The following is a 13,190-nucleotide window of genomic DNA, read 5'->3' on the forward strand; positions in this document are numbered from 1 at the left end:
TTATTTTACAGTACGTGTACTTACATGTACTTATAGTGTACTTACAGTGTATTTATCTAAGAAAGTTCTGGGAATAAAAGGTAACTACATGGGGTAGAGTTCGGTTTGAGGGTAGGTTCAGGGTTAGTACCTAGTTATTACATAGTTATTTAAATTACTATAATAAGTACATAGTATGTACATGAGGAACAGGATTGTATTATAAAGTGCTACCAGAATATATTTTAGAAGAAATTTAGTATAAAGAAGACCTTTCACAGAACATACATGTATAATTTAAAGGCTGTTAGTCTATCTAAAAAATTCTTATTATATAATAATGATTTTCAAATTTGGGAATTATTAAGAGATTCCTAAATCCAACCAAATAGGGGATCTTTAATTTCCCAGCAGTACTTGAGCATAACCTTTTATCAAGTGCTATTTCTCAGAACTATTGTCTCTCCTCATAAAGTGCAGTCATACTGTCTAAAGATAATTTTGTGTGCTATTGAACTCAGTTGGAAACATTTTGTAGTAGTAATTGAGAAAAGGCATGTACACGTTTATGAATTCTAATTCTTATTCTAATTGCTTGGCATAAACCCACTTCCAAGTTTCTTCTCTTGTAAACATTTACAGAAATTTGAGAATGTGGGAGAGCATGCATGTACCTCGATAACCTATGAGAAGCTTGAATTGGCATTTTTTAAGAAATCTGCATAAATGTGGAAAAGGTGTGCTGTTATATCAGAGGTGGCATTATGCTGCCAAGTATGATTTTTCTTAGAAAAGAAGCTTACTGCATGTCTAAACCCTGCTTCACACCGCTTTAAAAATGCAGGGACATGTTATTAAGCATAAGAACAATATGCTACAGCCTGCTGTTAAGCCTTACAGAAAACATGGAGATATTGTATGTGGATTTCCTTTTCTAAATCTGACAACTGACTTGCATGTGGTTGCCATGGCTATCACAAAGGCCAATGCTGCTTCAAATGGAAACAAATGCATAACACAGAAGCTGCCAATGCATATCATATCATTTCTCATGTCACAAAAAGGCTGTTATCCTTTGAAGGCTTCTTTCATGGTATCCTGTTGTACAGGAAATAGTTTTTTTTTTTTTTTTCATGTTCCTCAGCACTGGTCTCCAGTGATATAATGGTATAATGTGGTATCTTCCCTTCAATATGAACATGACTTTTACAGTACCTTTTCTGACACTATCAGAAACCACACCATATGCAGTTTGAGATTGCTTTTCAGTGTGATTGACTGAACAACTAGCATTATAAAAAGTGTCCTGGAAATATCTTGGTTGCCAATTGCTTGTGCAGTTTAGGAATTATTTAAATTTACGAAAGAGCTGCTTGCTCAGATTTAATTTTAATTGGACTGCAAAGGCCATTTCACTGTATGTGTTGTTTTATGTTTATACATAAAGCTGTGTGTTGATAATAGACTTTTTTTTTTTTTTTGTAATGGTAATTCTGCTTACAGAGGTATTCTATTTATTTGTGTACACATTTGCCTTCTGGCTTTGCCACTGATTCTGATAAAGGGACAATATGTTGTGTGTCAAGTCTGGTTAGATTCCTCAGAACATGCTGAGATGATAGAGCTCCAGTTTTTTGTTTTTATCTTAAATTGGTAACTAGCATAATTTATACATTTAATCTGAACAAACTGAGAGGCTGCATATTTTGCCATTAGATTAACAATAGAAATAATAATAATGCTTGCATAAAAATAATAATGATAATAATAATAATAATAATAACAATAATAACTAATTTAATAATATAATCTATCTTTTTATAGTGTAATAAAGAGAGCGACAAAGACAAATCCTCAGCAGACTAATGTGATTATACTATTTTGACGGTTCACTATGCCCAAGTCATTATATCGCCTTTGGATGTGTAAACCACAAGCAGTAATACCTTAGGGAGTTCTGCAGAAAGAACCCTAAAAGAGAACAGGATATCACAGCAACAGGACCACGAGTGTGTCGATACCCTTCTCTCCCCCCACCGCCCTCAAAGTTCAATTATTGAGCAGGTCAAAGCTGAAATGAGTACTGTGCCCTTTCATCACAAAAGTGCTTCACACTTTGCTAAAGCCTTGCTTCGGTGCTGGAATAAGCTCAAGATTACACAAGGAGATCATTCTTTGGGACAGACTGCACTGCTTCATTCTTTCCACCATTTCTTTCTTTTTTCTTCCCTGAGCTTGCAGCTGCTGTTTGCTTGGAAAGATGCACTTGGCTTCTCGACTTATTTCCACACTGGTCAGTGAACTAACTGGGAGGCTTCTAGTAACCCTCATATCTTGCATTTATTTTCAGTGTAATAAAGTAAATTAAAATAAATAAATAAAATAAGATAAAACAAAATAAAAGTAAGAAATCTTGACAGTTTATGATAAAAAAAAAAAACTACAGAAAAAAGTATCAGTTTCAGCTAGTTATACATACAGTATCTTCTGAATGTTTGCTGCTACAGTATATATATATATATATATACTGTATATTCTGTACATACTGTATATATATATATATATATATATATATATATATATATATACTGTATATTCTGTACATACTGTATGTATATATATATATATATATATATATATATATATATATATATATATATATATATATATATATATATATATAGCAGCAAACATTCAGAAGTTCAGTAGAATTACATGTTATTGATTATTTTTTTTCAATTTCAATTTCTATATAAAAATGAAAACACACAAACACACACACACACACACACACACACACGTAGCCCTAAACCTAACCCTCACATGAAACTTTGTGCATTTTTACTTTCTCAAAGTGTCATACCCATGTCATTATACAGAGTTGTGTCCTGATATGTCACAAAAACAAGAGCACACACTCACACACGTTTAGTTATCTGAATTATACTGTGCAAACTCTATATTCTATTGCCCAACACCAACAGAAAGAGAAAACGTTCTGTAATTTTACAATATTTTTTTTTTTATAAAAAATAAATCGTTAGTTACTTTATTTTTTAGACCAGATTTAGAAATGAGGACGTCCCCAAAGGGAGGTCTTTGCTGATTTTGTCAGGTTTAGCTCACACACACACACACTTAAAACAGCTTAAGTTGAAGGTTTATGGTGGGCTAAGCTGGTTTAACATGATCTGACCAGCTAAAAATATATAAAAACCTCTCTAAAATCAGCCAATGCCAAACAAGTATATTACATATTTTTACATATTTTAGCTATTTAATTAATAAATTTTTGTAATGCATGTTAATTTGTTTTGTTTATCAGATGATATATATATATATATATATATATATATATATATATATATATATATATATATATATATATATATATATATATATCATCAACAAAAGTTTTCTGCCATGAATATTATTAGTTACACATTTAGAACATGAAGTTCTAAAACAGAACAAAAGAAGAAAAAGAGTGTGTAGGCCACTTTACGACAGTTACATTCATGATATAAGCACATTTAAATTTATAAAGTAGAACTTATGGAAAACCATGGTAAGTTTTAAACAATTTACAGGACTACTACATTTAGCTCTTGCTAATGGTTACCCACTGCAACAAGAAAAATCATTTTAAATGGCTTGAGGTGGAGAAGCCCAATAACGGGCTCCGATGCTGCGCTGTTCCGCCTCTCTCGCTGTCATCACTAAGCCGAGTCGTGTTATGATGACAAGAATATTCAGCCGCGGGAAGGAAAATATCTGAGTCTTTAACCCTGCCTTTTTTGTTTATTTCCACGCAATAGCTCGATTAGCTTATTGCCAGCGCATTCCCGGTCCTCTTCTTCCTCCAGCTCCCAGTTTGCCGCCTACCGACTGCTGCAACCTGACAACAGCTGCAGTCACCGGCAAGATGCTAATACCACACTCCGGTCTGCTTATCGGCGTTCTCTGGATTGTCATCTTCAGTCCTGCTGATGTGAAATGTCTGAACGGCGAAGAAGATCAGTCTCAAGACATGGAGTGCAAAATGAAAAGCGTTACGGTATCCGCTTTGCCGTTTTTGCGAGAGAACGACATAAGTATCATGCACAGCCCGTCGGCCTCCGAGCCCAAGCTGCTATTCTCAGTCAGGAACGATTTTCCGGGCGAGATAGTCGTCGTTGACGATTTGGAAAATACCGAGCTTCCGTACTTCGTATTGGGTGAGTGTTGTTATTTATCATCAGTTTAGCTTCATATTAAAGAAAATTGTATGCTTGATTGTGATAGCTATTGTGATTATTAATATAAACATCAATGGCAGGCCTTGTCCAAAAACTCATTTAGGTGAGTTCTTGTTTTATTTTTTTTTGGGGGGGTGGGGGGGGGGGGGTTCTCGGAACAATAGTCATAAGCTGCAGATGTGTGTTATTTAAGCTACAGGAAGCATGATGCTCGTTTGGCAGGGTAGTACAGACAGATGTTTTTATGATGAATATGTGACATATACAGATGTGATTCCATTGAGACAAAGTGGTCACTGGGTTACAGTCTTGTGAGAACTTATGTGAACTTTCTGCCACAGCTTCACCTGTTTTGAACTCAAGAATAGACCAAGCAAACAACCACAACAAAATAAACGTGTGCTTTGATTTAATTCCCTGAAAGATAACCAGACAACCAGAACTCCAAGTATTTGATTTTAATTTGTTTAAATATATTTTCAAAAGATGAATACTGTGAAAATTTGTCACAAGCAGCTAGTTTGTATGAGGTGGCCCACTGGCTGCTGTCCGTGGTGCTGAACACAACATGCATGTCTCACACTCCCAAAAAAGAAGCAGATTAGGAGTGGACAGTTGTATAAGTCATGGCCAGCCAATCAGATATATGTTGTGAAGTATTTTTTTCTGTCATAGAAGATGTGTTAGGGTTGACTGTTTATTTTCACACTGCTGTAGCATTGTCAAAGATGTCATTTTGTTTCTAACTTTAGGCATGTCTGGCAAGAGATGTTAAACAGGAAGGTAACATGGTGAAAAAGCAAATCTTTTTAGAGTCTTCTCTTAATTGTGACCTTAAAGGTGATGTAAGCTTTTTATTTTAGCTTTTTTTTTTCTTGAGAAAAACACAAACACTGCCTGTACAAATATACATAAAAATAAGAATATACATACATAATACATAACCCAGTTACACTATTTATTGTACTTCATATATGATTACTTCATGGTTTAATTTATGCTTAAATATACTAGCAGATTTTTAAAAACTTACACCTGGGAACAGAATGGTTTGATCCGCATATGTACATAATTGAATGCATGAAGACCTGCATATTTATAACTTGAATCCTTAGAGTCTAAAAACAATGTGAGCATGCAGAGCTAACCAGGATTTCAGTTTGTTAACAATGTTCAGATGTGACTGCATTTTTCATAGCACAATTTTCTTAGTAATCAGGATTTTAATACGCATATAATTCAAATAAGCTCAGCACTTTGGAATACATAAAACACTCATAAAAAGCATGTGCGTGCTCTGCAGAAACCGGCTGGCCTTTAAAAAGGCCAAAAAAGAATTGTGTAATTCAGTTCAATTCAATTCAAGTTTATTTGTATAGCCCTTTTTACAATACAAATCTTTACAAAGCAACTTTACAGAAAATTACGTTTCTACAATATTTAGTAGTAGCTTATAAGTGGTGACTGTCAGTTTGTGCACGTAAGACAGGATTTTTCAGAAAAATTAATACAAGACATTAATTAACAGTCAGCCAGACAATGAACATTATTAACAGCAATTATTTTATGATGCAGTCACACTTGTAGCAATAATTGTTAGTTCTGTTTGTTGATTCAGGGTTAGCATCATCTGGGGTCCTCTGAGGGTCAGCATCATCTCTTCTCAGGTGTTCTGGATCCAGACTGGAGCTTGTGTAAATCCTAGTTACCACGGGATATAAATCCTGTGGCAAAACATACAAACAAATACATAAGTTTAAGTGTATTTAAACTGTTTTTTTTTTTTTTTTTTTTTTTTTTTACTTTATTGGAACTTTTTGTTGTGATTATATTGGATTTAATGTTTAATACCAGTTTCAATTTCTCTTTCATCTTTTCAGTTATATATTGGCCAAAGTCAACATTCACATTCTAACATATTGAGCCCAGGATACATAGAAATAGAAATGAATAAGACATATTCAGAGAAATAAGCTATTTTCAGTATGATCAAAACTTTCTAGGGTGATTTGTTTCTGATCAGTGGAAACCTTTTTGCAAACTATAATAGATTCCTTCTGCCGTCCCTTTAGCTTTAATAATTAACATTAGACTCAGTGCTTTTTAATTTCTTTCAGACACACTGCACCTTACCTTACTTCATAAATCTCATTCTTGCTAGATCATCTCCTCTGTTCCTTTAGCCTCTGCCTCCCACTATTGCTCTTTGTTTGCATAAGATTGATTGGAATGATCATGGGGAGTAATTTCAAGTTAGTGTTATAAATGTTGCCTAAGGTGTTTGCACGTCCCTCCCTTCACTCTGTGATCTTGTTTCCTGATTATATATGGAGTCTTAACATAGCCGCCACTGGTCTTTGAGCAAGCTATTTTTAATTGGATACATTAGGGTAATTGGTACAGTCTACAAATGCATTCACAAACACACACACACTCTTACTCGCACACACACATTTACTTGAGGTAGATATATGAGAACACACAAAAGACTTATATTGCTTTTAATTAATTCCAGGGGCAGACGATAGGTGTGCGAGTGTGGACGATGCCCACCCAAAAGGGAGAATCTCTAAAATGAACGTTTTAGTTTTAGATTGGCTTTAATTTTTGGCTTTCACACATTTCTTTATTTGATTATCTGCTAAGTGTCAAAGATAGAACAGGCTTTGTTGATAGTTGAGAGTTCAATGAGTGTAGACAGTCCATAGGTTTGTTTTAAAACCTGCAGACATACTGTAATTTGAATACCTATCTTGATAGAAATGTTTGTTTGTTAATTTTCTTTAGCTGGCTTCTGTTTAGTTGTAGTATTGCGAAGTAGGGCATAATGGATTAAAAATGAATTCATGGCTGCAGCTGATTTGTGATAAACCACAAACTTTTCAACTGTAATGTATATAGTTATATTATAATTTTTTAAGGTTTTGATACACACACACACACACACACACACACACACAAATCTAATAGGAGATTATAACTGATTAAGTTGTCTGGCCACTTTTATATGTTTTTTTATAGAGTGCACAGAAATAAAGCAAATACAATAAGATGTAATGATCCATGTTTCAACTCTCTCTCTCTCTGAGTGAAATCCAGGATTTAGAGGTGAGCTTTACTGTGTGTTTGTCAGAAAGGTTCTGAGAGACAGCACAGGGAGATGGTGGCAATGAACGGTTTCCATGGTAACAGGAGCTGGTGCTTGAAGGATGCCTTGAAGAGTGGTGACATTATGCTTCCTCTTCTGGAGGAACAGCAGTTCTACCCAACTACATCTGGATATAATCAAATGCAAATTCTCTTTTAGTTTACAGCCGCAAGCGCTGACTTTGAGTCTCATCTCTATCGCAGTCAATATATGTAAATTATTGTTTCTAACAAACAGCTCCCATGTCTTTGCACAGTGCAATTATAGCTGTCATAGGATATGCATTTGTTTTGACTGAATCTTAACAAATTGGAAAAATGTAATTACTTGGAATTCCTTGTTGTGTATTTGACAATAAGTGATTGATTTAACAAATTCAAATACAGAAATTCAAGTAGAAACATCTTAAATCAAGCAAATGGATGAGGTCAAGTTTTGCTTTCCAGCAAAGTTCTTGATATACTTTATCCGATTCTAAATGTCTTTTAGCCTTTGAGTCCATTCAGTTTGCCTCAGCGACACAAACTACAGGCTCAGATTATGTGGAACAACACATACTGTGGATTTTAAGAGAAACTCGCTCACAATTACTTTTAATAACATCCCTTTAAATAATAATATCCAGGAGATACGGTGATGGATTTTGATCTGTCACTTAGTGTTTTTCTTTTTTTTTTTTTTGCCTTGTTGAATTTTCCAAAGGGTGACAGTGTTTAGCGTGTCTTTGTATAAGAAAGCAAAGCAAACCTTGAGGTATTCCCAGAGGAACTGATATTTATGCACGCTCGCGTGTTGTCGGCGGGGCCATGCACAGGACAAGCAAACAGAGGGAGCTTGACTTCTGCAAACTTTATTTGAAGGAAAGTGCAGTTGCATTAACCGGCTGCTGGCAAAATTTATGAGACACCATGTGTTGCTACCTGTAGAGAGTTCTTTGTACAAAGAAAAAATAGACGTGCTTTTAAGCTTTAAAACATTTTCAGCAATGTAATAACAGATGTTGAGAGGTTTAACTGGTCCTCAGGACTCTTGTTACTTTTGTTTTTGATTCATTTTATTTACTGTTTATGGCTGTGACATTTACTTATATATAACTTTTATTGTTCATAATGACTTGTTTAGTACCTGAGGCTAAAATTATTATCATTCTGCACAGGTTTCACTTTAAATTAAATAGTTTTAGCAGGTATATAGATGCACCCTTTCAGCAGTAATGTGCAGCGTAGCTTGAGGGTAGCTAATGATTTGACACCCTCAAGCAATTCAAACACTTGCATTCATACCAGCTTGCATATTAAGCACATAGTCAATTAAATTGCTCATACTTGTAGTTGTAATTCCTGAAAGATTCTACTTTCTAGCATGATGTTTTATAGTTTTAATGTATAAGACATATAGACAAGGCTGCGACATCACACAGTGAGCATGCATGAACTGCACCACAGCTCAGACACATTTGACATTATTGTATGAAAAAGTATACTTCTAAAGCTTTTTCCAAGGAGATTTTCATTGTGAGTCTTTCATTTTGTTCAATAAAATGAGGTGTCTAGGTGAATCTTGATGGACTGTTTTAAGTTTAATGTCAAAGCCCTCGTGTTTCTAAAATCTCTAGCAGATCCAACATAACTTATGGTAGCCAACTAGAAGTTTAAAAAAGACTGTCTGAAAAGGCTAACAAATTAATTCCCTGTCTTGTCAGGATCAGGAGTTTGTTCGATCTGTTTACAATCCTCTGTTTTCATTTGTTTCCTTGAGTCCTGAAAAGGTTTAAAGGGTTTTTAAATCAAATGCAGTATATTTTCTTTAATCTATACCTATTGGGAGACCATTGTTTATTTGAGAGTGATATTAAATTGTTGTGGGAAATTAGCCGGTGACAAAAATAATTTGTGAATGATTTATGCATAAAGCATGGTATATATGGGTGTATGATGGTTAATATTATGAATGAGTATAGAGTTTAATTCTTTTGACTGTATTGTTGTTGGCTAAATTTGTTTTGTGTGAAGTCATGTTTAGAGTGATTAGTTTTCGTCTGGCGAATTTGAACACTTTGGAATTCAAGTCATTTCTCTACATGTGAATGTCAGTATTTTACAAAAGCTCAGATTTATATTCACTATGATGTATTTGGGGGATCAGTTCAATCAGTTGAATGATTGACTCAGAGTCAAGTCCTAATTACCTTGTGCTGTATTATATATTTTTGAGCTAAATTAATTAACTGCAGAAAATAGAAATTTGTTTTGTGTTCCACAGAAGAAACATTCAAGGCCGAATAAATTATGATAGAATTTTAATTTCCGGGAGGACTTTTCATTTTCAGCGAAATACATTTTTTTTTTTTATTACACAAGTTTAGTCTTGTTTTTGACCCTTTTTGAGTAAACTACATTATGAACTTAAACCCAATGAGTGTGTTTTAGTGTATTTTTATGTACACTATCATTCAAAAGTTTGTGGGTTGATAAGATTTTTAAAATGTTTTTGAGATAAGGTTTTTATGTTCACAGAGAATGCAATTATTTAATAATAATAAATAATAATTGTATATATATATATATATATATATATATGTATATTGTCACGGTTTTACGCTGCCTGAAGGAATACGGAGTCGAGGATAAACGGAATAAGGTTTTTAATATATCCAACACAGGGGATATCCAACATGGAGCACAGAGGTAGACACACGTAAGTAGCAAGTGTCACAAGTGAGCTGCAAGTGAGAAGACCCGACAAAACAGAACTGAAGGACAAGGCTTATGTACAACAGATAATTGGGGAAACACAGGTGGATGGAATCATTAAATTAACAGGGACATGGAACACATGAGGAAGATAATGGACACACCTGGGAACTAATCAAACACGGAAAGACAGAAACTGGGTCACGGGCAAAAACACATTAAATGAGTCCAGGTGTGTGACAGTACTCCCCCCTCCCGGTAGGTGCGTCCTCGCACCGTAGAAACAACAGGGGGAGGCGTAGGTGGGAACTTGGGAGGAGGTTCCGGTGGAGGACGGACTTCCAGGAGGGGGCCAGCAGACAGGGACCACAGAAGGAGGAGCCAGGGAGGAGACGACGGAGGAAGGAGCCAGGGAGGAGACAGGAACAGGAGGAGCCAGATGGTCCACCAGAGACCAGCCAGGACGGAGATCCAAGGTGGGGTCGACGGCGGGAGGAGCCATGGTGAAGGAAGGGTCGACGACAGCAGGGGGCCGACAGGCGGAGACTGCACCGGTGGGTGAGGAGCCCAAGATGGAGCAGCACAGCCGCAGAGCCAGGGTGACGTCGAGGATCCGGAGGGCCTAGGTGGAGCTGAAGGCTCAGGCGACCAAGGCAGAGGCGGGGTCCTGGCAGACCGCTGTGGAGCCGGAGTGACCGAGGATGGAGGTGGAACTGGAGGGAAGGAGGAGCCTGACAGAGCCGGAGGGATGGAGTGACGAGGTGGAACCAGAGGAGTGGAGTCCCGAGGCGGCGGATGGTCGACGACTGACCAAGGTGGAGCCGGAGGGACGAGGGAGCCCGGTGGAGCAGGTGGGATGACAGGCCACGGTGGAGACGAGGGAGCTAAGAGCCAAGGCGGAGCCGCTGGGTCGAAGGACCGAGGAGAAGTCCAGGGCTCGGAGGCTGGAGGCGGAGACAGGGCCTTAACACGCCAAGGCGGAGCTGGAGACTGGCAGTCCAGCGGCGAACCACCGCGCCCCGATGGCGCGGACTGAGGGTGAGCTGCGGGACTGACTGGCACCAGCAGGGATGACGAGGAACTGGCTGGTCTAGGAGGAGGAGAGAGGAGAAGGGTGGGAGGAAGGACAGGAGGATCAGGACTGGATGGAACCAGCGAAGGAGTAGAGGGACCAGCAGGTTTGGGAGGAGGCGGGAGAGGGAGGCTGGGAGGGAATACAGGAGACCCAGAAGATTCAGGGCTGGGTGGAACCAGTGGTGAAACAGAAAAATCATGGCTGGGCGGAACCAGCGGAGACACAGAAAATTCAGAGCTGGGCGGAACCAGCGGAGACACAGAAGATTTAGAGCTGGGCGGAACCAGCGGAGACACAGAAGATTTAGAGCTGGGCGGAACCAGCGGAGACACAGAAGATTCAGAGCTGGGCGGAACCAGCGGAGACACAGAAGATTCAGAGCTGGGCGGAACCAGCGGAGACACAGAAGATTCAGAGCTGGGCGGAACCAGCGGAGACACAGAAGATTCAGAGCTGGGCGGAACCAGCGGAGACACAGGAAACTCAGGGCTGGGCGGAACCAGCGGAGAAACAGAAAACTCAGGGCTGGGCGGAACCAGCGGAGAAACAGAAAACTCAGGGCTGGGCGGAACCAGCGGAAAAGGAGCAGAGGAAATGACTGGAGGAGGTAGGAGTGGGAGACTGAGAGGGTATACAGGGGAATCAGGGCTGGACGGAACCAGCGGGGAAACAGGAAAATTAGGGATTACCTCCATAGACCAGTCCATCAGATCCAGAACTTGCTCCATATGATCTTCAGAGACTGCATACAGCTCACCCTCAGTCGCAGGAGTGTGGGCAGGGCTTTCCTCCACGCCCTCGATCTCCACGAGGACTCCCACGATGCACGGTGTTGCCGGCTCACACACCTGGTCAGTCGCGCTCTCGAGTTCCGGCTCCCTGTCAGTGGATGGCTCGGGCTCTGCGGCTGCGGTGGGCTCTGGCTCCGTGCGGCGTGATGGTGGCTGGCTGGTCTCTGGGTCGGGAGTGGGGCTGGCGAGGTCCTCTATGGGGCAGACGGTGAGAGGTGACCCATTTCTCGCCAGAGTCCACTCCACGTATGCGGCGAAATCCTCTCGAGGACCATCTTCGGACGACAACGCTCTGCATTTGGAGTTCAGGCTGGTGTTGTAGAAGGTGCAGAGCGCACCGTCCGGGTAGCTGGTGGCATTAGCTAATAGGGAAAACTGTCTGGTATGGTCCTCGAGAGAACGTCCTTCCTGCTTCAGCAGAAGGATGAGGAATTCGGGACGATAGAGGGGATCCATAGAAACCTACGAAACAAAAAGACTTTGAAAACACAAAAACAAAACGGAGGAAAAAAACACGCAGTTTTCTATTTTCTTCTTTAGGTCGGGTCTTCTGTCACGGTTTTACGCTGCCTGAAGGAATACGGAGTCGAGGATAAACGGAATAAGGTTTTTAATATATCCAACACAGGGGATATCCAACATGGAGCACAGAGGTAGACACACGTAAGTAGCAAGTGTCACAAGTGAGCTGCAAGTGAGAAGACCCGACAAAACAGAACTGAAGGACAAGGCTTATGTACAACAGATAATTGGGGAAACACAGGTGGATGTAATCATTAAATTAACAGGGACATGGAACACATGAGGAAGATAATGGACACACCTGGGAACTAATCAAACACGGAAAGACAGAAACTGGGTCACGGGCAAAAACACATTAAATGAGTCCAGGTGTGTGACATATATATAAATATATATATATATATGTATATGTATATATATATATATATATGTATATGTATATATATATATATATATATATATATATATATATATATATATATATATATATATATATATATATATATATATGTATATATATATATATATGTATATGTATATGTATATATATATATATATATATATATATATATATATATATATGTATATATATATGTATATATATATATATATATATATATATATGTATATGTATATATATATATATATATGTATATGTATATGTATATATATATATATGTATATATATATATATATATATATATATATATATATATATATATATATATGTATATATATATATAT

At 38.1% G+C, this 13,190-nt stretch overlaps 1 protein-coding gene across 2 annotated transcripts in view; it reads left to right on the forward strand.

The window, feature by feature from the left end:
* The first annotated feature begins 3,674 nt into the window (after positions 1-3,674).
* The window catches only part of astn1 (astrotactin 1), a 205,213-nt gene continuing 195,697 nt past the window's right edge, over positions 3,675-13,190 (forward strand). For both annotated transcript variants that reach the window (XM_052618992.1, XM_052618999.1), the window contains exon 1: positions 3,675-4,196. In XM_052618992.1, coding sequence (XP_052474952.1) covers positions 3,905-4,196 — 292 coding nt within the window. In that variant the 5' untranslated portion in view covers positions 3,675-3,904. The remainder of the gene's footprint in view (positions 4,197-13,190) is intronic.

Source organism: Carassius gibelio, chromosome A2, assembly GCF_023724105.1.
Source record: "Carassius gibelio isolate Cgi1373 ecotype wild population from Czech Republic chromosome A2, carGib1.2-hapl.c, whole genome shotgun sequence".
Classification (NCBI taxonomy): domain Eukaryota; kingdom Metazoa; phylum Chordata; class Actinopteri; order Cypriniformes; family Cyprinidae; genus Carassius; species Carassius gibelio.